At 38.2% G+C, this 25,316-nt stretch overlaps 1 protein-coding gene across 7 annotated transcripts in view; it reads left to right on the top strand.

Annotated features, from left to right (window-relative positions):
* The first annotated feature begins 1,105 nt into the window (after positions 1-1,105).
* COL19A1 (collagen type XIX alpha 1 chain) overlaps positions 1,106-25,316 on the top strand; it is a 187,483-nt gene continuing 163,272 nt past the window's right edge. For 4 of the 7 annotated variants that reach the window (XM_019288280.3, XM_019288287.3, XM_010405625.4 and 1 more), the window contains exons 1-4: positions 1,106-1,247; positions 3,290-3,416; positions 11,809-11,883; positions 12,394-12,493. In XM_019288280.3, coding sequence (XP_019143825.1) covers positions 3,326-3,416; positions 11,809-11,883; positions 12,394-12,493 — 266 coding nt within the window. In that variant the 5' untranslated portion in view covers positions 1,106-1,247; positions 3,290-3,325. Of the gene's footprint in view, positions 1,248-2,112; positions 2,455-3,289; positions 3,417-11,808; positions 11,884-12,393; positions 12,494-25,316 lie in introns of those variants that run through there. The other 3 variants (XM_019288273.3, XM_019288297.3, XM_010405633.4) reach the window with 2 other exon arrangements.

Genomic DNA, 25,316 nt, shown 5'->3' with positions numbered 1-25,316 from the left:
ACCACAAGTCTGTGGCAAAGCTGTGGAATAAAACGCCCTAGCAGATGCGTACATAAGCTGCAATTTCATCTTTCTCTCGTTGATTCTAAGTTGGGAAGAACAACAACTGTTTTGAAATTCAAACCAGGAAGATAATCACGTCTTTCCATGGGATTTGTTGGTTATCCTGGCTAGTTATCTTGATTGAAATGAGGAAACACATTCCAAAATCTAGTGAGTGGGTGGGAGGATTTGGGGTATGGGGAGCTGGGGGTAGAAGAAAGTTTACCCTATGAATTTTCTGATCTGAAGACCAATCATCTAAATTGATGTTAAGCTGATAAATATTCATATGACCACCTTCCTTTTATCCTCCCCTGTCAGAATGATTCAACTAGAAAAAGGTAAAATATGTCTTGGACATACATATATATAAATTATATATGTAAGCCCTAATCTCTATCTTCTGTATATCTGTTCCTAATCATTTTACTTCTCTCTGTCCTTCTATCTGGTTCATGTCTTTAAAATGCAATCTGAAAAACTGCCACAAGCACACTTGGAGAACCTGACAAAAGTGCAGTTTGGCACTTTCAGATAAGAGCCAATGGCAGTGCTCAGTCTCATAATTTCATCACAGACAGATGGTATTACAAATGTAAGAGCATTCAGGTTTGTAAATGATAGATTTTAAAAGGCAAAACAAATTTCCGTAATTCACTGTGCATTACAGCATCAGTGCCATAAATAAGTGTACTCTCTTGTTTTTTTGCGTGGTTGATTTTTAAATTTATGATGAAGTATATAAAAGTATATAAAATTAAAGTATGCTTACACTGAAAAGATAAAAGCTAGTTTCTGCCAGTGTAATAATGTACATAATTGGTTCTTCACAGCTAGAAACTAGATACTCTTTCATTCATGCCTTCATACCATGGCTGTCTAATTTATGGAACTGTTGGAGGGGGGGCTTTTCAGAGAGGTAGGGGGAAGGAGAAAAAAACCCTAAACATTTCTTACATTGTTACCTGAGTTGGGATATACACATATGACTATGTAAAATCTGTGTCTGGGTGGCTGTTTGTTCTTTCTTGCACAGTATTCTGTGCTCAGAGTGGGAGGGTCACACTGTGTGACTAATAAGGACAGAGCTGCATCCCCCTCTACCACTCTTTGGAGACTCACTCCAGCAACTCCTCGGCACTACAGCAGCCCTGTACAGGCATTTTCAGTGCTTCTGGGGGGACAGACCAATAAAAAAATTAAAGGTAAGCCACTCATTTTTTGTAGTCAATTATCTAAACGTCTTACATGTGCACACTCGCACATACTACACTATTCTTGGCTTGTTTTGTGGTGTTTTTGGTTTTGATTTCCAAAATTGCCATTTAAGTTTATCACTGCTAGTATTAACTATGGTTTATATAAACATGATGGATACCGTAAGTTTTTAATGTACTGCAATCAGCCTGTGCTATAGTATTCTGCTCATGATTGTGTAAATACATTGTATATGCAAATGGGTGACTATAGGTATATGCTAAGATATGCTAACAAAAACAGCCCCGCTAAATGAGCAGTAATTTACAAAACTGATTAAACTGTTGCGAGTGGCCACAATGCTGATTGTGCATATATTTACATTTAAAAACCTACCTCTTAGTGTGCGTGTCCTTGTAATTAGCACGCGTGCCGGGTGGCCTGCATGCGGTTGGTGGGAGCGCGCTGGTGAGTGAGCAGCGGCACGGGCGGGCAGTGCCCTGCGGGGAGGGGGCACCGCGCCGGCCGAGCTCTCGGGCAGAGCCCGGGGATGCCGCGGGCCGACTCCCGGCCGGATGGGGCCAGCTCACCGCCCCCGGCGGCCCCTCACCTGCCGGCCCGGCGCAGGTGCCGCCGCAGCGCCCCGCGGCACAGGGGCTGCCCCGCTCGCAGGCGCCGCCGGCCCGGGAGGGCTCCTGGCCCCGCTCCGCCCCGGGGCTGCGGAGGAAGCGGCGGCGGGCGCCTGCCCCTCGCTTGCTCCCCGGGCTCCCGGCGCCGCAGGCAGGGGCCGGGGAGACGGGGCGGGCCCGGCGGTGGGAGCCCGCAGCGCAGAGCCGAGAGCCGGGGAGCGGATCCGGCAGCGGGGCGGGGGCGCTGCCCGGGCGCCCGGGAGAGCTGCCCGCTTGCCTTCCCGCCCGGAGCGCTGAACCCTCCCTCCGGCAAACGCGGCTCGATCCAAGAGGAACGAAGCTGCCGGCACTGCCGAGTTGAGGCTGTGCTGGCGAGGGCTCGGTCGCTCCACGGGAGCCCCGTAGGCTCCGGTGCGCCGGTTGTGCGAGGGAGCGGAGCCTCCCGGAGCAGCCGGCGGGAGAGGACCCAAGCCCGGAGGTGCGGCGGCAGCGAGGGGCTGGCGGTATTGGTGATCAGAGCACTTCAGAAAACCAGACCTCTGGAGCGGCAGCTCTACTGAATTCCCGATGCCTGCTTGGAAAGCAGGTGCAGGAAATTAAATGATAATTTATTTGAACATGTATTCGCTTTGCTGCTGGTGGGAAGGCTAGAAAAGTTAATCACGATGTAGTTGCTGTCAGTACATGACAGAATAGCTCTGATGATGAATAAGGTGCTTTGCGGAAATAATTATAAAAATTGCACATTTTTTTCCTTTTTTTGCAGAAAATGTGATTAGAAAAATATTAGACACTTTCTGTGTTTCATTAAATTCATGTGTATTTATACATCGCAGTTGGCTTAGAAGGAAGCTTTTGTCCCCTAGTGACAGTATCAGTTTATGTGGTTGAAGCCTGTACTTTTGTGAGATTTAAACTGTAAATTCAATATAGGCTGTTCTAGGCACTTTGCAAGGTGCAGAAATATGGCATTTTGGTTTCTTTCGTGGTTAAGCTCAAAAAATAGCATGTTGTCTTTGTTCAATTTGAGGACTACTTCAGCAGTCACTGAAAGTGTTGTGACGCCAAGCAGTTTAGCTAGTATATTGAAAATTGAAAAATAAATTGGGGAGAAGTATAAAAGAAAATTAGTAATTACTAATGAAATTAACATTCACTACCTTTACAATTAATAGCTCCAAGTTAGTATTTCTGAGATGTTACTTCTGAGTCTATTAATAAAGAGCTAAAAAGGAGTATATTTATGATTTATTTCTAGACCGAAATAAATCTCTTTTTTGTAGCTCCTTAGACAGATAAGTGATACACTTGTATGTGACTAGCAACTTCCTCTTCACAGTTAAGAAGTTCTTGTTTGTAGTTTTCTGACAGCGAGAAGACTAAGATGAGATTGTTCTGAATATGCTTATTTTTTGTTGCAGATTTGTAGCTGTTTGTTCACATGTGTCCAGGGGGAGATGAAGTACATCGGACCCTGCATAGTTTGGCTTTGTATGGCAGCCTTCCTCCTTCCTGTTTCTACTTCTGTGGCTGTCAGTGACCAGACAGGTACTTCTACTTTTCTTGCCCATCACAGACTAAAGGTGTAAATCTCAGTACAGAAAAATTTTTAGTAAATAACAACAGCACACAGAAAACAAACATACAAACAGATAAAAATATACAAGATTGTTTTAAATCTCCTTTCTGAAATGTCCTAAGTTGGAAGCAGTTCCAAAGCAGCCTTTCTGCTTCCTTGGAAGATTCATATTTGGAGGTAGTTGTAGTTCCTAGGAGTTTTGTTTTGTACTTTTCCTACCATACAAAACAAGACAAATAAGTCAGAGCTGCAAAACCTTCGTGAACAAAATCATGAGGCTTTATTAGAGCAGACCACTTATCACATTGACCTAAACAATCTAATGCTCATGTTAACCACACCTGTACGTAATCCCTAGACTGGGTTATACATTTCACACATGCAGAGTTAAAAAAATCTTTTTCCTAAGAAGATGGGGGAAAGGAATGGAGTGATATTGTTTAACTTAAAAGCTGTTACCTGTCTTCTGCAAATTTTCTCATATTTCTCTGTTTTCTCCTTTCTTTACTTTCCACATGTTATCTAGTGTTCTCACTTAAACTCTACATTAACTCTCCAGAATGCAGTAAATTCTGTCTTAAGGACACATCATATGTGCTTGTCAAACAAGGCACGTCAGTTTTTTAGAATTGTTCAGCCTCAGCATGTACTTCAACATATTTTAATTTTCCTACAATTATTAGCAAGGAGAATATGCTTATTGCTATTTAAATTGAGTTGGGTTTTTTCTCAAAAATAAAATTAATTCCTAGTAATGCTGTTCCTTTCCATAAATCTTATGAAAGATAATAGAAACTACACACACAGAGAGCAACTTTGAATCTCAAAAACTCATTTGAAACTCAGGCCCAAGAAATTTTAAATGTCCATGACTAGGAAAATAATCCTTTTACTGCCCCTGGAAACTATAAGTAGTAATAATGAATAAATAATAAGTGTAATGTGTGGGTTCTGAGGTAATAATAATGCATTGTGAAGTGTCTGAACTTAAGTTGAAGTCTTTTTCCCCTTTGTATTTTTAGGGCATTGAGGCTAAGTGCTCTACTGATGAATTATTCTTAACTCCTCTGAGAGAGCGAGCCTACATCATAGCTGTGAAATCATTCTGTCTGAAAGAAGAAGTATATGTTTTATTCTGTCATTGTTAGGTGGTGGTTGCAGAAGAGAAGTTTTCAAAGTGCTAAAATGATGTGAGTGCAGAAGGTTCCCTAACTACATAGATTGAAAAATATTAAAACAAAATTTCAGGAAACATTGTGTCTTTTCTTTTATATATATATTTTTTTTTCCTAATGAAATGATGCCTTAGTAGATGTTGGGTCAGCCACAGAAGATGTGGCAGATACACTGAACTGTCAATAAACAGTGTATCTGAACTGTGCCTTACATTCTGTTAGAAGTTTGTAGCTAAGCAGCCAGCAGCGAAGTTGCAGTTTTCCTTAGCCTGACGGCCCCAAATGGATCAAATATGGGTCCAATTGAACTGCTAGGAAGAAGAGGAGAGATTGAATCTCTCCTGTGAAATAACTGATGGTGTGCAATTGAGAGAGGCTTCTTCGGTTTGTGGTGGTACAGGCAGATGGTGAGGAATAACAAGTAGATAGCTGCCAACTTGAGCAGCTCTGCCAACAGCAGGTGTGTGAGTTAAGCCCAGAGTTAAACTCCAGTTGATAACAGGGAAGAGGCTCTACTGGAGTTTGTAGGGATGGTTACCGTCTAAAAAGAAATACAAATTATAGACCAGAAAGCAGGAGTTGGGAAAGAATGGACCCAGTGACGGAGCAGCGGTAAAAGTGGTACAGCTCTTTCTGTCAAACTTTTGTTAATCTGCTCTGTTCACTTGAACCGAGTGCTCTGTGTTGCTAAGTTGTCTTGTTCCAGTTTGATAATTTGTATGCAGATGAATCTGTAACAAATTGGAAATGTGCTTACTTCAAGAAGAGAGTAATATCTAAAGGGTTTTTTTTGTTTTTCTGTCTTGCATTTGGTCGCTCTTTCTTGGGCCTTTTTTCCCCTCCTGTGTACCAGTTCTGTTTGAATCAGCATCTGTCTTTCAATATCCGCATAGACGACCTTTTTGGTTTGCTTCCTTCAACAACGTATGCATAGCATTTATTTCTCTGTGCTAATATGAAAGCCTTTCCAGCAAAGCACACTTAGGTAGAATCTGAGACTATTGTATTTACATCTTGAAATTTCTCACCTGATCTGCTTTAATCTAAAGGAATGGCTTCAAATACATGGAAAAGTGTAAACTAGAGTTAATTTGATGTTGGTGAGGGAAAGAAGTGTGTTAGGGGAAGGATTAACTTGTGTGCATATGTAGGGGAGAGCTTTCAGAGCAGGCATGCTGAATATACTTTGTGACTTACTCATTGGGCCAATATTGTAATAAATAAATAGCAGTATTGAAAAAGAGTCAGAGGCTGAGAGAGTATGCTGGGTCTTCTCGGAGCAGTCCTCCTTAGGCTCTGAGGGTGCCAGTATGCATTAGATTCACATCAAGGATTTCTTTCAGTTCTCATGTTTTGATATGCTGAATGTTCATTAGAAGGAAGCACTCTCTTCTCATGATGGAGTATAGCAAATCTGAGGGGAGAGGGCTCAGGAGTTTTCCACAGGCATATTTTTGATCTGACTTCAAGAATACTTTCTTCATGTTGTCAACTTATTATTATTGAGAATATTTGGGGTTTGAGGGTGGACATAAACTCTTTCTGTAGTGACACATGAAGTTCTAATCTGATCATTCCTGAATGCTTTATATTAAGAATATTAATATTCTGACTCATTCCCAGATCATTGCTTCTTTTTCAACTTTCTTTTACAATTACTGTTTTTTAAAGTCATGCTAATCCATGAAAAATGTAGTATAAACAAAGTCCTGGGACTGTCAGGCATGGTGAATTTATTGCCTTTTGACATGGAATGTGTTGTGAAAAGTATTGGCTATGGATCATAATATTAGATAGGCACTTTAACCCAAGTACAGTGAGTGGTTTCAAGCAAGCAAATCAGTTCAGCTTTTTGGTTTTAGTGTTTTAGTACAGCTAGATATTTCTCAAAATCAAGATAGTGACTCTACAGTAACTCTCATATACGATGTATTCATATTCCTGATATTCCCATCCAACTGGGCCTTGAATATTTTCAGGGATGGGGCATCTACCACCCCTCTGGGCAACTTGTTCCAGTGTTTCACCACCATTATGTAAAGTCTAGTCTAAATCCAACCTCTTTTAGTTTAAAACCATTACTCCTTGTCCTGTCACAACAGGTCTCATAAAAAGTCTGTCTCCATCTTTCTTACATGCTCCCTACCTGGAAGGCTGGAGTAAGGGATCCCTGGAGCCTTCTATTCTCCAGGCTGAATGACCCTAACTCTTGGGAGAGATGATCCAGCTCTCTGATCTTTTTTGTGGCCTTCCTTTGCACCTGCTCCAGCAGGTCCTTGTCTTTCTTGTGTTGGGGCACCAGAGCTGGATGCAGTACTCCAGGTGGGGGGTGGGGGAGGGGTGTCTCATGAGAGCTGCTGGGCAGAATCACCTCTCTTGACCTGCTGGCCATGCTGCTGGGCAGAATCACCTCTCTTGACCTGCTGGCCATGCTTCTTTAGATGCAGCCCAGGATATGATTGGCTTTCTGGGCTGTGAGCACATACCATCAGCTGATCTCCAGGTTTCCATCCATCAGTATTCTCAAAGCCTCTTTGTCAGGCCTGCTCTCAATTCCTTTATCCCCAAGCCTGTTTTGATACTGGGCATTGCCCTGACGCAGGTGCAGCACTCATGAGGTTGTTGAACCTCACAAGATTCCCATGGGCCCAATTCTTAAGCTTGTCTAGCTCCCTCGGGATGACATTCTGTCGTTCAGGAGTGTCAACTGCAACACTCAGTTTGGTGTCATCTGCAAATTTGCTGAGGGTGCACTCAATCCCTTCATCTAAGTCATTAATTAATTAAATTGGTCCCAAATGGAGCACTACTTGTCTCTGATTTCCATCTGGACATTGAGCAGTTGACCACTCCCGTCTATGTAACTGGCCAACCAATTCTTCATCCACCAAGCAGTCCACACATCAAATCTGAATCTCTCCAGTTCAGAGATATTGTGGGGACCATGTCCAAGGCCTTGTAGAAATCCAGATGACTTCCATAGCTCTTCTCTTGTCCACTGACGTAGCCGCTCCATTGTACAAGGCCACTGAATTAGTCATGCAAGACTTGTCCTTGGTGAAGTGGTGCTGGTTGTCCCAAATAATATGAAGTCCTGTTTTTCACTACTTACTCTTCATCATGGGAGAATATAGTTCTCCAGGGGTCTAGCATGAATATCCTAATCCTTGAACTCCATTGCTCAGATTTCTTGTTTCTGCCTGCCAATGCTGTTATGTTATTTCATAACCATCTAAATAGCAACCAGACTTGAAGATGACTTCTTTACTGTATCTTGTTTCCTTCATTCTTCCCATCCTTGTCTTAATTAGCATATATGTTGTAATCTAATATGATCTTCTTTACAGAATACAACGACGGAATACAAAAAAATCACATCGTATTTCCTGGTGCCTGTATACTTGAGGCTACAGATATGTAGGAAATCTGAATTCTTGACCTTATTTGACAGCAAGCCAGCTGGGTCTGCTTATCTTCAGTATGAATACATTTGAGGTGGACTCACTGGATGTCATTGCTGACATTTGCAAGTGTGTGGCAAGCTCTGAAGAGGTTGTCTTTGTCTGTGTGTTTATGAAGCCTGATCCAGTAAGAATACGAGAAAAATCTTGGGTAATACAGGTTTCTGTCTGAAGCTTGAGTCGACACAGGGTATGGGTATATGTTAGGCTGGGCTTTGCTGTTTGGCTGCATTCATTAGGCTGGTCATGGTCACTGATGGAAGCTTCAGTGCCCTTGCAAATGTGCATGTCAGTGGTGCTAGATGACAGCAAAAACTTCACCTGAATGTGAAGTTTAATTATAAACTAGCACATGGGTAGTTGTAAAGTGAATCTAGCCATTACAGGTTACACTTGATCTGGAGAAGCCTAGCCTGCCTATTGGAAGTTACAGTTCCCACTCAGGAAGTGCACACAAGAGATATCTGTAAGATGGAGACTGAAGCACACACCAGAGTCTCTTCTGTCCCTGTTTGCATGGACTGGAAAGCTGAGCGTGGTGCCTAGATGGAAGTTGCAGTGCGCTTCAACAAGTGTCCTGATCATTCCAGGAGTAGTTTGGAACATGCTTTTACGCTTTTGCATGTTGCAACAGATATATCTGGAGGCAATGCCCTTTTTTTTTTTTTTTTTTTTTTTTTTGCAAAATGCTGTTAGAAATCAAACGAAAAATTCTTACTATCATTACTATCATCTTACTGGAAAGAGAGAAGACAATGATCTGTGATGTACCTGCTTGGTCTGCATAAATTAATATTTTCACAATTATTAGATTGATTTTATATTAATGAGCTCATAGCTAGAACTCATTGATTTATGAAGGTCAAGGTCTAATTTTTCGTATGGGTAGGTGAACTTATTAATTTATAGGTAAGTTAACTTGACCTTTGATATCACAGGTTTAATATTAATTTTTTAGTTCAATCCACACAGATGCAGTTTTATCATGTGCAGAGCAATCTAGTGTATGAACATAAGCTTGTTCTTCTTACTATTTTATTAATTTTATAGTAATGTATTTTAACAGGCCAGGTAGGTTCATGGTTTCCATTGCTCCTTTCCTTTCGTGAATATCTTCACGCAGACCTTGTTGTTCAGCTACCCACATGTTAAATGGGCAAACTGTCTGTTTTGTCTCAAGCTAAAAAAAATTTAAGGATCTGCTAGCAATACTAAACATCGTGGAAGAGGTTAACTATTAAGGCAGTAGTTGCAGAAAGAATTTTCATCAGTCTGTTGTAATGAAGGTTGTCAGTCTTGGCATGGAGAGTTGTTATTTGAGAGTTTTCCCTTAGCTCTCTGGTAAAAGGAATAACATTGAACTAAAGGTGTGCATCAGCAGCGTGCGATAGAAGATTCACCGTAACTCTTTCATTCTTCTGGGGATGCGGAATACAAACAAATAACTAATACTTAAATGGCCTGTCTGTGCTGTGGCTGCTATGCCACTGATAAAAATAGGTCCACAGTCCAGTCTGTGGCATGTGAGGAATCATTGCTATCATCTGGATAGCACAAAAATTAAGGCTTGCAGTCTTTATTTGGACTTGGAAGCAAGTGGCTGTGGGGAACAAGCTAGAACTTTGTAGTCTTTCACTGCTCAACACTCATGTAAGTTAATGCTGAAAAAACAAAGCATACTTGTGTCCCAGCTTCTCTAAAGCTTACATCAGTTTAGGATAAAATCAGCAATAAGTACTATCTGTCTGCTCTTATTATAAGTACTGTCAAGAATTTAACCAAAAAGAGAACCTGCTTTGAAATACGTTGAATATTTTTGAAAGAAACCCTTGGTAGAAAACATGTAGATTTAAGAAAAACATCTGTCCACATATATCTGACATTCTTTTGTAACTTCAGACATAAATGGCTTCCCTTACTCCAGCTTATTTCTTGGAGCTATACGTATGTAAATCTACCCTAACGACATTCATTGTTTTAGAGTAGCTGTATATAGAAGTCTATAGTTTAATAATCTATATGTGATTGAAGGTTGAGGCCAGAGGGCCTAAGGTGAACCTGTTTCTGTCCCATACTGTATGTGTATACATCAACAGGTGTATTGAAATTGCTATGTCACTATGTAATTCCAGCAAATGCTTTTCTCACTGTATAAAACTTCCTGCAAACCAAGAATGATGAAGGATTTCACTTCAGAGTTTCCAATGTGAATATTCTTTACAGTTCAGCATCTTTTCTGGGGAAAGGGAATTTACAGAGTTTTTCATGCATATGTTTCATCTCATTTGTCATGAAACTCTATCTGTATAGGGAAAAACATGCACATACTGGTATTTATGGATCTATATGAGAGAAAGAAAAAATTTACTCTGTTAGCACCTTAGAAGTAAATTAATTTATCTGTGATGTTACTTGTAGTAGTAAATTGTAGTTGTAACTGTAATTGTACATGTGAAGGACACGGAACTTAATGAATCTTACCAGAAAAAGTGTTTTGCCCAGTCTATTCTTTAAATAGTTGACAAAGCTTTCATTAACCATATTATCCGGAGGTGTCTTCATATCAGTATTACATAATCTAGTTTCACTTTTACTAGTTATTTCCAGTTAGTCATTCTTAATCCAGATCAAATACTGAAATCTATTTAATAGCATTAAAGAGTTTTGAAGTATAAAATGCTTTCTACGTGCCTACAGAATGAATGACAAATTTCACATGCTTTAAGATTACAAATATAGCTATTTTGAATACCAGTGTTTGGTCTGGATGCCCTTATGAAACATTTAAATATAGATGATTTCCAGGTTAATGGTAGGACATTCCTTATATTTTTCATTGAACTAATGCTTCAGAAAGTGCTTTGACCTTCACTGTTCAGCAGCTTCAGATACACCTCGGACATCTTTTTAGTTGCATCTGCTCTCAAAGCTCTGTGCTTGATAAGTTTACAGGACAAATATCATAACTTTTCATCTTTGATTTGCAAGTTTTATTAGGATTTAGCAGGGCTATTTGCAAAACTTGTTAAATAGCAAACCTTATTTCCGACCCCTGCACAAAGTGACATTTTTCTGTATTTCCTTCTTAAAAGTGGGCATTCCTATATATCTATTAAAGAAAAGCATAAAGGACTTCATGTAAGTAAGATATTCATATTAATAATACAGTGTCTTAGCTAAGGGTTCAGTTAGATTTAACCTCAGTTTACCATTCTCCAAATTTTAGAACATTCTGTTTGTTTACCCAAATACTTTGGTTCAGACTTACTCCCCTACTTAATTTTCAAACTATTTTTTCCCTAAAATATAATATTGTTTCATATTCATTAATGGGGAAAAATATTTTCTAATAATACAGTGAGAAATACAAAAATAACTTGGAACAGATATTACTGCTTTATAGAGTGTTGTTAATGGAAACAGTGTGGTAAGAATTTAATGGTTTTCTTCTGGCTGTATTGTTTAAACGAACTTTAACCAAAGGCAGCTGAATTAAAATGTGATACAAATTCTATCTGCTTATATTATTGGAAGTGCAGTATAAAATCTGCTAGTTTAGATTTTGTAATTTGGTTTATTGCTGCTTTTCATATCCTAAAGAAACAAAAAGAAACATTCCTGTCAATATTACCATCACTCACGATAGTTTGTTTAATTCCTTCTAGTTTGTTCAGTTCCTGTTAGTTTGATTTTTATGATAAACACTAAACTGTGTTCTCTTGAAGGTGCTGTGTGTCCTTTAATGAAAACAGTTGCCCGTAATCTCAAACAAATCAACAGAGACAGTCATGGTGTATCAGGTAAATGACTGAGCTAATACAGATATCTATATTAATTAACTAGTAATGATTATTGGATGTAATCATAGTCTTGTTGAAGCTGGCTTTAAAATTGAAAGGGTAGGACAGAATGCCATCCCCAAGCACCAAAAGCTGCTGCCGCTTTTCGGAAGGTGAGATTAAAATCAGAACGTGTTCTTCCTGGAAAGTATTGGTTCGAGTTTGGCAGTCACACTAATTTCCATGTTTTTTTCCAATCATCCTGCATTCTTATCAGTTCAGACGATAAAAGGAACTAACAAATGCATTTTTCAGGTTGCAAAGTCATCTACCAAGTGAATTTTGCATGAATAGTTTTAATAAAATGAGTATTGAAAATTTCTCGGACTTCAAGTTCTGCTTTTCAAAATAGCTTGTCAGTCTGTACTATAGAAATGCTAATATGCTTGCATTCAAGCATGCTAAAAATAATTATTTACTTATGGTTTTAAAATTCCATTAAATTGTATTGCATCGTGCCATATTTTGCAGGGTTTGATCTGGCAGAAAGCTTTTCTTTAAGGCAAACATCCTGTGGAGGGGAAAAGATCTGTTTTAAACTGGGAAGTGCACCTCTCATCAGATACACAAGGTAAGATACTACTTTCATGCTTAGCTTTCAGAAGATATAGCTCAGACTCAATGCTACTAATAAACTGAATCACTGAACATGTATCCAATGGATGCCACAGGAAGCAGTACGGCTGTTTTTAGACACTTTCAGTTTCTTCTGTGGGAAGGATTTTGGTTTTGGTATGCTTTTCTTTTGAAATTTGGGAGTATCTAGGTAGTAAGCTAACTGTGAATAGCACTTTCTCAAGTCATGATTCTGATATTGAAAGTTCTACTGTTAGCGCATAAATATTTATAAAACAAAGGAAAGAAGTAACTTTCATGGTATGACAGGAAATATTACACTAATCTCCCCTCAGCAAAGTTGTCTGTCCTCTCTCTTGCTACTGATAGCAACATTAAAAAGAGAGAGAGAATCACCATTTCCTTGAATGATTTTTTTATTTTCCTGGTGTTCACATTTTGCCTTTGAGCAGCAGCAGCATAGTGGGTTACTTAGTGCAGAGAAGAAAATAGGCAAAATCCTGTTCTGGCACAGGGGGGGATGAAAAGCAGAGGCGTCATGAAAAATCAAAAGGAGAGTGAAAGAGAGTAAGGCACAATTGGATTGGATGGACTTAAGTTTGCACAGAGAGAAGGAAATGTCAAGAAGCAGTTAGGAATGTAGTTTCAAGTTCCCTGTGCTCAGTGGAGAGAGAGGATCATCTCAGAGCTTCTTGTTTGAGATGTGCTCTGAGTCATGGGACTGTGGTTTCTGTACAGCGTGTTCCTGTGATGATGAGGGAAGCAACTCTATTCCCATGTTTTCAGGTTGGGTATTTTCTGTTGCAAGCTCCAGCTTGCCTAGTGAAAAAATACACCTGGTCCTCGGACTTCCCCTTTGCTTGGATCCTGGGCGTAGCAAAGAGGGACTGTGAGGGCCAGGGGGAAGGAAGAAGAGAATAACTGGAGGCACCCAGACACAAAACAAACTGATCTTCATGAGAGGAGCATGACTGAAGAAGGAATTTATCTACCAATTTAGAATATTTAGATTCTCTAAGTTTTTCTGATGTTAGATACTGTAAGTGCAAATTTTTATGCTTGTGTAATTCTGCAAAGTCAAACCAATCACTTTTTTAAAAAATACCTTTGACACTAGCTATTGAAAGAAAAATGGCTAGACAAAATTACTTGACATGAAGAGTGCTCTTCTTTTATTAAGACCTTTCCAGTATTATCCAGATTGTCTTTAGATGAGGAACAGGAGAAATTAGGTACCACCCATACATGTCTTTACTAAAAATATTTTGAGCGATTTTTAGTAAGAAAACTTTTCTTTAAAAAAAAAATTGTTTTTCACAAAGACTTTTTTTTTTCCAATGTATGGGAATTTGAGGAAAACATGAGACTACAGAAGAGTAGAAAAACAAGGCAATAATAAATGTGGAGCAATTTTCCTTTAAGAATAAGAAGCTAAGTGGTGCTAAGAAATGCATCTTGGGAGGTGACTTTATTTTGAAAACCAATGGCAAAAATGGAGTAGAGAGGCGCTAGAAATTGCAAAAGAGTGAATTATTTTAAATTCATATTACTTTGAGGTAAAATTCTTGATTCAAAGTGTTGATTTCTAAGGATTTCTGAGTGGTTTTGGAAGTGGTCTGAGAGGTGGTGTTGAGGTTAAAAAACATAAACCTTTTTCCTTGGCTTTATTTAGTAGGCTTGAATACTAATGCCTGTTTTTTCTTCTTTTGAAAACAGTTCATTATTGAAGGCAGTGAAAATGGGGAATTCACACCATGGCTGATAGCTGTGACCTAACAAAGCCCTAACTATTAGTGATTGCAAGGAAAGTCACAATGATTGTTGTGTTTGTGGGGTTTTTTGAGTTATATATTTTTTCCTATATTTTATCTCATCAGCTTTTTGAAAAGAGAGAAAAATGGCTAGTTGTTCTTCATTGTCAGTGTAACTTGGGCAGAGGCTAAAGAATTTCAATTAAGGGTAAACCTGGAAGGGAGGTGGCTTGGCTTTCATTGTCTCTTGGTTCTTATATTCCTCTCGGTCCCTGTTATTTTCTTCTGTGTATCCTCTTTAAAGAAAAAACTAAAGAGAAAATCTTTCTAGTTTCCCCTAAAAATATGCATACCTAACAGATGAAAAATTCAGCTGGATGAAGAAACTGAGATGATTATTAATAAAATGCATATCAGTGCTAATATATGAATATAGCTAGGCAGAAAAATGAATGTATTAGGCAGAAAATTATTATCATGTTATTGATGATAATAAGGTATAAGATAAGATTTTTAGTCAGCTTGCTGTGCAAGTAAGTAGTACCTCTTACATATATCTTCCTGAAAAATTAAAAGGGTTAAAAGTATTTTCAATAACATTCAAGCATTGCAGAATTTCTGTTAAATCCTTGTTCTTCATGGCAATAATCTTGCTCATCCTGTATTAACCTTTCTTCACAGAAATGCATGTCATTAAAAAATGAATTCTATTCTTAATTATTTCAGTTCGTTAAATATAAAATGGCTTTCTGATATTGAGATAACACTTCAGAAAAATACTTTCTAAAGATTTTATTTAATGTGTGCTATTTTTTAAACTCTTTTGAAGTTTTAGGGTGATTTTTTAAAACAAAGGCAGTGGGCAGTCAGGAGCACAAAGCCAGGTTTTGGATTTTTACATGGTAGGTTTACAATGAAGGATAGCCAGAAACTTGGGTATCTGTCATCATAACCTTATAATTTACTATCTCAGTTACCCATGTACAACATCTTTTCATTATTTTTATTTAAACCTACTTCTCTTACATTATGTCAGGTTGTGTGGTTCCAGACCCCCTGTGTTATTAGATGGCTTTCAGGATCATTCTGCCTCAGAAAATATTTTAGTAGACGTGGTGTGCAGTAAGCAGCAGAACAGCGTTTGTTATCCATCCTGCAGGAAATTGAGAGTATCTGATTAAGCTGACTAGCAAGTATCAAGTAACTTGGCACATCTTCTCTTGCATTTCATTCATTCAGTTGTAGTGTGGGTAATAGAAAGCTATGCTGTGCCATTTTTCTTCTGTGATGCCATTTTGGTTTTTTTCAATGGACCTGGAGTAGTGTTTCACCTATTTATATGTTGTAAATAATTTACAATGCACTGTCAGCTTGGGAAATTGATTACGTTTATTTATGTTGGACTTCAGCTATAGGTCTTTATGTCTTTCTGTGATGGAGTTCTGTACGTATTTTGTCTTGTGATAGCAGATGGATAGCTTTTCTTCTGCGTTATGTAAATGACTGTTGATTTTTAATGTAATGCCAGTAATATTTTCCTGATTAAAACTGTGAATGGCTTATTGCAGCTCTTCATGGGCTTTAACAAAAGTTATTCCTGAAGAAAGTAGTGTAACTGAGTTTTGAGTCATAAAGAAACTCATAGTAAAGTACTATTAGGCAGACAGTCTAATTATGTAGTCATAATCACACCATAGAATCATAGAATAATAGTAATAATATCTGAACTTTTTTTTTTTTCTTTTTTTATCTCAACAAATACACTATAGAGTCATATTTCTTCTCCAGACTTTAACATGTACTGCCCATGTACTGTATTCCGGTGTGGCACAGAGCTTGCTGGCAAAGGAGCGCAGGACTTTGTGCCGATAACATTCCTTTAGACCTGCCAGCAGTATTTAGTACTTCTGGACATAAAGCCTTTAGGCTAATCTTTGTTCTTCAGTTGCTTTAGAGTAAATAGCTTTATGATGAATTAATTTCACTGTCTTTCGCTAAAGATGCATCAAACATCAGTTTTTCCTCATTCTCACTTCTCTGTGTTGATGATGGGCCATTTTTTTCCTCTTCTGAAAGCGCCAATAAAGGAGATAATAAGCTGGTTTCGGCTGAGTTTCAGAATGTTTTTGAAATGGATGTTCATGATTAGCAAATCTTCATGGCACAGTCACAGCTTTCTTATTTTGTAGTCTGTTTGGCTTGACAAACTATTAATTTACTGAGGAGATTATCATAGCTGGCTGTTAAATGATCTGAGTTACAGCAGTTGGGATTGCTCTCACGACTCTTTTAGGAATTCTTCCCCTTTCATTGCAAGATACTACAAAAGAGCTTGGATTTTGACTGTATTTGGTCTACGAACTCCACCAGCAAAGTTGTTACTCACAGCTGCCAGAAGAGCTGTGGCTTGGGCCATACTTCAGAGAAAGTGTTTCACCTCCTTGGGATGTCTAGTTACTGGAGGAAGAAATACTGCTCCCACTTGCCTCAGTAAATTCCAGGCAGGAGGATTCTTTCTGCTAAGAACAGAAATCGGTGATGAAAGAATATTTATGTGGGGTTTTCTGTTTGTTTTTAGTGCTAACCTTTTTAATCACAAAAAAATGTGCAGGGAATTCCATTTTCCTAGAGCAGAGCTGGCATCAAGTGAGGGAGTTTCTGTGCTCACTGTTAGAAGCCTTTTCCTAGCCAGCAATTTGCTTTCCCAAACCCACCTATCTCTACATGACTTTGCGACCAATTACTTTTGCTGTCTAATTTCTCTGGCTGTTTCTGCTGAGACCTCTCTTCACCAAATTAAAAAATACTGAGTTCCTGTCATAAACTTCAGCTCTCATGGGCGCGATTTTTTATTATTTTTGCACATAGCATTTGTTTTGAGCAGCAGAGTTAGTTTCAACAGTCTTCTTGAAAAATATTTTAAGACTTATTTTAGGAAGTTTTATACTTATTTCTTAAAAACAGTATAGAATTGATAGATGTGAAAATCACTGATTTCCAAAAAAATTCATTGAAGGCTTTTAAAGCATGACCGAAAACGGCAATGAGGTATTATCCCAGTTTTGAGGCAGTAGTTACAGTTATTCAAACCAGCTTTTATCTGTGCTTACACAAAGTCCTGCTAGCCTTTGTTCTGTTAAAATATTAGATGGTTATGTAAGAAAACACCTCTTCTCTACTATATCATGTATTTATTTGAGGTCATTTGAGCAGCTGGAGCCAACAATGCCAAGACTGAAATGTCTGGTATTCTGGTTGCAGGGTATTTTCAAGAAAAAGGCTTGGTCTTTGGAATTTGCTTCCTGAGTGTGGGAGCCTGAATTTAGTACAAATTCTGATGTTTCTTCAGGTCTTTCAAAGTAATTGATCAGACGCTGTATTGATTCACTCTTTCTTTTTTTCCTGAAATATTTTTTTGTATTTTGTATTTTTTTGTTTATTTCCAGGAACTTCAAAACTTACTGTATTTTACAAATTAAAAAGAAGTAAATAGAGTGATTACTGTTGAAAGAACAAATTGGTGTTGTACCTACCATGTAAATACCAATTATTTAATTTCATAACTGAGGAGAAAAATGGGGCTTCTTACCATGTAAAATGACAGACCAATGCTTCTTTTAAAGAACAATCACAGGTGAATGTCTTTCTGCATTTTTGGGCTTGTTTCTACCTGACAATTTACAAGAAATGTGGCAATTTTTATAAAATTCAAAATTCAGGTATTAATGGATTGTAATGTCTATACTGAGTTTGAATCATCCTACAATTTAACATGTAATTTACTATGCATAATGAATTGGGAAAGCAAAGGTAAAGACAGAGGTGGCAGAGGGGAAGAGTATGTTTAAAAATGTATAGTACTTACATTAAAAGCACGCTGTGAGGGAACAGAGAGTTAGAAAATCTATTTTAATTAAGCCACTGGCTGTAACAAATTAGAATTCTTTGATCTGTAGCGTGTTCCCCTGACAGTGGAGCATGACAGTGTCATGCCAGTTGAATCAGTAAAACACTGTTAGATGAAGTAGACTCTTTCTTTTCCTTTTTTTCCCAGTGACGATGCTCTTGCTGTAAAGCGCTTGCAAATAAAGGCAAGAGGCTTTTGGGAGATGTGCACTTTAAGGGCACTGGTCCACAACGAGAGTGTGCAGGAGACCAGCAGTGTTCATGTGGAATCCCATGTGCCTCATGGCAGGCAATAAACAAATCCAAATAAACAAAGCCAAAATTATTATTTGGAAGAAAATAAAATTAGGAGCTTGCTTTCACAGCACTCACCTCCAGCTCTCGGTCTCATTTCACTTCCTCCACATGAGCATCAGTCTTCGTGTTCAGTGAGGCTGGCGGCTGATCCCTGTGGCTGTCATCTCCAGCAGTCACAGTGGGGAAGGAGCAAGACAGGCTGCCCCCAGCCCCAGCAGCACTGCCTTTAGCTAAAACAAACCCTGAAACTGTACCTTCAGTTTTTAATGGTTTAACCTGCCCTGTGGAAAACAATCCCAGTGTTCCGATTAAAACAATGACATCTGCAATTTCACTTTTGCTGTATATTGCTGTAGGGAGTTCCTTTCTATTTTCATCTCGTATGGATTCCAAAACTATTTTTCAGTTTTCTTTTTTATGATGGCAAAATCTAAAACATCTATTTTCTAGATACTGCAATTGCAAGACAAAGTTATTGTGTTATTAGATTTCTAGATTGAGCAGAAGACATTTACCTAGATGTTTCTCAGTGACCCTTGTTCAAAAAATGGGCCGTACATTCTGCTGAAGGTTGTTCAATTTACCAGTTCATTAGCTGAAGGAGCCTTAAGTGATGCCAGAGTGTGGGGAACTTTCAGAAAAGTTTACATGCCTCTTACTCTCTGCCAAACATGCTGATTTTTAAAATCCTTGCAATGTTTTCTTGGTTTATCTTGGCCACCTTTTTCGAAGCAAAAGTCTGTCAAAAATGAGTACAAGGAGGATGCAAATATAAGTCTTTAACGAGGTCTGTGTTTGATAGTCTTAGAACAAAAGGGCAGTTGCAAAATCGGTACAGAAGAAGTTACTTGGAAAACCAGAATATCTACGGGTATCTAAGCCATGTTATATGCAACCACACAGAATTCGGTGATATGTACTGGGCATAATGCATGCAGCTGAGGATAGACTGCAGCCCCATTATGTTGTACATAGAGACCAAAAGATCATTTCGCAGTTTTGCTGATTGAGCTGAGAGGATTCAAGTGTCTTTATAAAATGTGTATAATTTCTCTGGCTGAAGCAATGGTGCCACGTGCTTCAAAAGTCATTTATCAGCAGACTTGGGGAAAAAAAACAAAACAACAACCAACCCTGTAATAAATCACATCTTTCTTTTTCTGGCTTTTGTGACTTAACACTGTGAAATCTAGTTTGCTTTAGCTATGCGGTCAGGCATTTCTCCTCTTAACTAAAGTTGCACCTACAAAAAGATGTTTGTGCTGATATATCTGTGTTTATACTGGGGCTTTTTGTTTAAACATGTTGTAGAGATATTGCACCCTTCCCCCACCTTGCCTCTGAGTTTTTAGGTTTTATATCTAAAAATAGTTCATGGTCTGTCTCACAGTGAAACCGGCTGGTGTTTTTTTCATTACACTGATTTTCATTTGGTTGTGATAGATTTTTGGCCTTTAGCATTTCTATGTGGTTAGCTCTCTACAGTTTTTATCATCATGCCATGAAGTATTTTATTTATGGAGATAAATTGACAAAATTTTTAAAATACTTCTTTGATTTTGAATGGACAGTATAGGCCATGCTCTGGGTTTTTCACTTGGAGGTCTGGGTATCAGTTTGAGTTCAGCCATATTGCAGTCTTGCCTGTCTCAAGTGAATATTTGTCATGCCACAAACTCATTTCAAAACTTGGAATGATTTAATAAACATCAACTTGAAAAACAATCTGTAATCTATAGAAACAAGATGTACAGATATTGGTATATTAACAGAACCACATGCAAGACATGTTATTTTTGGATTTAGTCAGTGTGACTAGCTGCAGTATCTCAGAATTCTATTCAAAAAAAAAAAATCCTAAAAATACTCTGGGATTGGGCCTGACAATTTAGGTTTTGAATAGCTTATTGATGGTTCCTAATATGGCATTATGCTTTTAATTTTCATAGGAAAATTAATGTATCTTTTATTTTAGGGATTAGACCACCAATTACCACACCTATTCACCTGTATTAGCAATGTTAATGTTGAACTCCTTGATAAACTTTGATTTACCTCTTTTACTCAGTTTTCTTCATGAACTCTTCTGAGAGTTCTGCTTAGATTAGATGTTAGAAATTTTTTTTTCACAGAAAGGTTTGTAAAGCATTGAAACAGACTGCCCAGGGATGTAGTGAAATCCCTATCCCTGGAAGTGTACAAAAAACATATGGATATGGCTTTTGAGAACATGGTTTATTGGTGCACACAGTGGTGGTGCTAGGTAGGACTTGATGATCTTAAACGTCCTTTCCAGCCTTAACAATTCTGCCAGTCTATGATTCTGTGAGAGTTCAGTAAGAAATGTGTATGCTCATAATCTATGGTGAACAGTATTGATTTACTCAAATACTTTTGAGTGCATATCCCATAAAATGGTCATTGGTTAAGGCACATGGGGTTTGCTTTGGACCACTCATGAGAAGTAACAACACAAATAGTATCATCAAGGTGCCATGACTCCACACACATTTCTTTCCTGTTACGGGATCTGTCTCTTACATGAGCATCAGAATGCTAGACAACTGCCAGTTTAAATTAATCTATGGAACTAAACAAAAAATATTCACCAGGAGTGCGTACAATAACAGGAACTGACTGCCAAGACTTTCAGGGAAGAAGTGCTCTTCCAGGTCCAGTTCTTGCACTGAGGACGCTCCGTGGTGGATGCACTTACTTTGAAGTGTAGCATGTGCAATTGCAGCATTAAATTGTTGCTCTTGCTCAGGATTGACATCTAGCAGTGACTTGTATGGAATTAGTAGATAATGCTCACTCATTTTATAGGTAAAGGTGTAATTTGGAAACAAGGGGTTTTGGGAGGTGAGTCTTCTATTGCAGTAGTTTGTTTGGCTTTTTAAAATATCTCCTGTGAAATTAAGTTCCTGAGAATTAGAATGTTTAGCATGTGATGTTCTATTTTAGTATGAACTGTGGACAATATGTGATAAGGACAGTAACTAATAAGAATAATCATATGGACAGAGGCACTGGAAGAAAATGTACTACAAAAGGACTGAATACAAGTTCTAGCACTACTTTAGTAATGAATCTGTATATGATGACCTGAATGTCTGAAAAGGAAATGCCATCAAATATCTGTAAAGTCGAAAATGAGCATAGACTGAAACTATTTCTTTTTTTGATAGGCTATTTTTCTTTCCACAGAACTTTTTTTAAATTTAGAAAGTGATAAATAATTGCATTACTGTTAGTATGTGGAGACAGATACGCTATGCTACCAGGAAATTACATAAGCTTAGGATTGGTTTGTTGTGAAAATGTTAGGAGCACTAAAAAAACACTTTGTGATTCAAGATAGCTGGTATGATTTCATGGAAAGGAAAGTCATGACTCATTAACCAATTAGAGTTCTTGAAAGATCAAAGAGTTATAACATAGCCTTGCTTCTTTTTTCTCCTCAAAAATAAGTTAGCACTACTCATATGAATTCGTATTATGCTCAAGAGTACACTTCTTACAGCATCCTAACTTTTTTATTACAATTTAGTTTAAGTGTCATCTCTTTAAAGAGCTTATGCTGATTTTGTTCTAACGCACAAGTAAACGGTTACTCCTACCCAGCTGGCTCTAGGTGATCCTGCATGAGCATGGGGGTTGGAACAGATGATCTCCAGAGGTTCCTTCCAACCTCAGCCGTTCTGGGCTTCTATGATTGTATTATAAACTATACTGTTAACAGGTTTTCTTCCTTGGGAGTATAGTTTGCCATTGGGAAACCAATACATTGGGTATGTAATTCCATTGTCAACCCTGTAAACTATAGGGTAAGAGCGAATTCATCAAAATGAAGGTTTTGTAGTGGGATGATGAGGGAACTAAGTATTTCCTTTTTAAAACTTCCAAAATATTTTTTTTCATCTCATTGCACGCTTAAATGTTACAATTTTATTTAATTTTATTTAATGAAAAATATTGGTAATAACAGTGATATTTTCTTTACTGTTATAACTTTTCTACTTTCTGTCTGCTAGTCTGATATATGCACTAAGTAATACGATGCTCTTAGAATTTTCATCAGCAGTACAGATTTCAATCTCAGCCTTACTGTTGAAGAAGATGATCCTTGTTCATTCCAGTTCTGTTACTTTTTCATGGAAATTACATAGATCATTTAAACTCAAGTTGTTATAGTTGATGCGTTGGTTTACTGCAAAGCTTTTCTGCTGTGGAGCCTTTACTGTTTTGAGGAAAGTTTGGGAATTCCTAGCATATCAAGCTTCCTTGCTTGGATATAAAATACCTAGCCTAATTCCCCAGCCTGAGAAGGACTCCTGATCATATTCAGTGTTCTTTCAAGTGGGGTTTGGTGTATTCTTTTTATGTGAAGCTTAGAATTAACCTAAATAAAATGTTTATTGAATTATCCATATCACTGCTTGAGCTTCCTCTCAACACCTCTGCTTTGGGCCAGATGCAAGATCCCATGTCTCATTATAAGCTTTGGGTTTTGTTTCTCTCCTAACACTTTAAAGGGAATACCTGGCCATTTCCCAGCTGGGTCTGATAGTAAAAGGGTTAGCAAGTCACAGGTCTTTCAGGTCTTTAGTCCATCCTGTTAAATACAGTTATGACTCAGCATAGCAATGTGGGTATTTTTAAACTGGATTTATTTATTTTTAACCCCATTTAATCTGTAATTTAGAAAAAAATCTCATTAGAGAAATTGTAAGAATTGCAGGCTAAGCAGTATATACTTTTTTTTTTTTTTTTTTTTTTTTTTTTTTTTTTTTTTTATCTGAACACTAATTAGACAACCTAAGTCCTGAGACTTAAGAAAAGTAGTTTCCGGTTTCTGAAAATGCTGGTAAGTCTTCTGATGTGATGCAAAAAAGGTTTTTGATAATTTCTTTTCCATACTCATTCATTTAAAATCCATGAATGTTAACAGTTTTTATATACTGTAAAAGAGCACATTATTTACCTAATTATCCTTCTAAGTGTAAGCAGAACACCAGGCTTAAATATGCATAGGCTAGTCGTGCTGTGTGTAGGGGGTGTTAAAGCAAAAGCATGTTCTCTCTGTAGCTTCAGTCCTGCAGCTGACAGCTACTTTTTCAGGTCTGACCCTGCTATCTGGTATCATTAACCTTCTTTCTTACTCGGATCTCTTCTGTTGGTAAATCAATCTTCACTACTTACACCTTCTTTTTTGGGGAGATCATCTGGAACCAGGACAGGTACATATACCCATTTATAACAGAGTTGTAGGCTGTAGTGCCTTTGGTCTTGCCTGTGCCTTTTTTCTCAAGCACTTCTTAGCACGGCCTGCTTGCGACTTTAGCCAGGACTGAGTTTATTTATAGGCAGTCCTGCATGCTGAAGAGGAGGACGCTAGTTGTCCAGACAATTATCTGGGGTTAGCAAAAAAAGCATCCCTTAGTTTGGTGCAGCTGCACTCCAAACAGCAGTGCTAGCTCTCCCTTTCTGCTGCCAGCTGTGCTGTCAGGTTCCCTGTGAGCGCTCAGCATGTTTGTGAGAGGCACGCTGGCCTGCGGGATGGTTTGCCCTTTACCATCAGCCAGGGTTGTCTAGGACTTGGCAGAACTAACCCGGGAAGGAAAGGGAGAGCCTGTTCCAAGTGTAATCAGCAGTTCACTTCGCTAGTACTTGTTCCATTGGTTCATTGTAAAAAGCTACCAGAAGCTGGGATGGGGATGAAGGGAGACTAAACAGGAAGAAATTGAATGTTCTATGGAAACAAAGTTTTTAGGTTGGGTAGCATGATGCCATGCAGAAACACACAAGGTGCCTTCCAAAATCCCAGCATGAGAAGTAAATGGGTGTGAGTCTCTCAGCATGAAGCTCTGCTGGAGCTGACTCGCCCTTCTGTGTACCAAACTAGAGACCATTCTGTTTGTGCAATCAGTTAGTGTCGCTGGGTATCTGTAAAAATGTCTGAGGAGAAATGGATGTTTGGATTTCTTCCTCCTACAGGGAAGATTATATGGATAAATAAGCCAAGTAATTCCTGATGTCATCCCTCCTTTCCATAATATGAAGTGCATTTTCTCTCTGTCTTTATCCTGAATGACCATGGCCTCCAACAGACAAATTGTCTATTGCAGCTTGTATTTTCTTTGCTTTTCCAGACAACAGCAACCACTTAAATATATAAATATTTAATACTGTACAATAGGTCTTGCTTCTGGGTAGGAAGCGTGTAAAAATGTGTGCAGAGCAATTTTCTCTGTCAGTTGCCTGCCAGAGGTTACCATAATTTTTTTTTTTTCATTAACATCATCAGAAGGTTTCTTGATCAGCTGAATAATTTCATTCCACTGTAGATAATCATATTTAGCATAAGAACTTAATATCTCATTGACTTCAGAGTCTGACAAATAACAGACTACTCTAATAACTAGACTTGTTGTGTTTGTTCCATTTCTGGGAGCTAACTAGAAGGACCGTGTGAGTTATAAAACAGCTCCTAAAATGTCAAAATAAAAACATGGGTAGATAATGACAGAAATACTCAAAGTTCCTTTTAAAATATAGAAATTCTCATCCTCTTCTCTTGATGGTTGCCATCCACAATTGGATTTTAGGATATTTAGCACAGCAAAGTGGCAGTTTTGCATAATCTCTAAAGACCAAAAATCTTGATGCAATTCTTGAATGAGCTAAGACAAATCTCTGCCATTCTCTTAAGCACATCTTTGTTTTAAGTTTTGAACAAAGACTGTATCTTTGGAGACAATCACAAACCCACTGAAGGAAAGGACAGATCGTCACACTTCTCTGGATTCTGCCATTAATCTGCAGAGAGAAATTTTTGTTTTGTTTTTTTGTGTGTTGCTTGTG

This window comes from Corvus cornix, chromosome 3 (assembly GCF_000738735.6).
Source record: "Corvus cornix cornix isolate S_Up_H32 chromosome 3, ASM73873v5, whole genome shotgun sequence".
Taxonomy (NCBI): Eukaryota; Metazoa; Chordata; class Aves; order Passeriformes; family Corvidae; genus Corvus; species Corvus cornix.
This window is presented reverse-complemented; position numbering and strand designations above follow the sequence as displayed.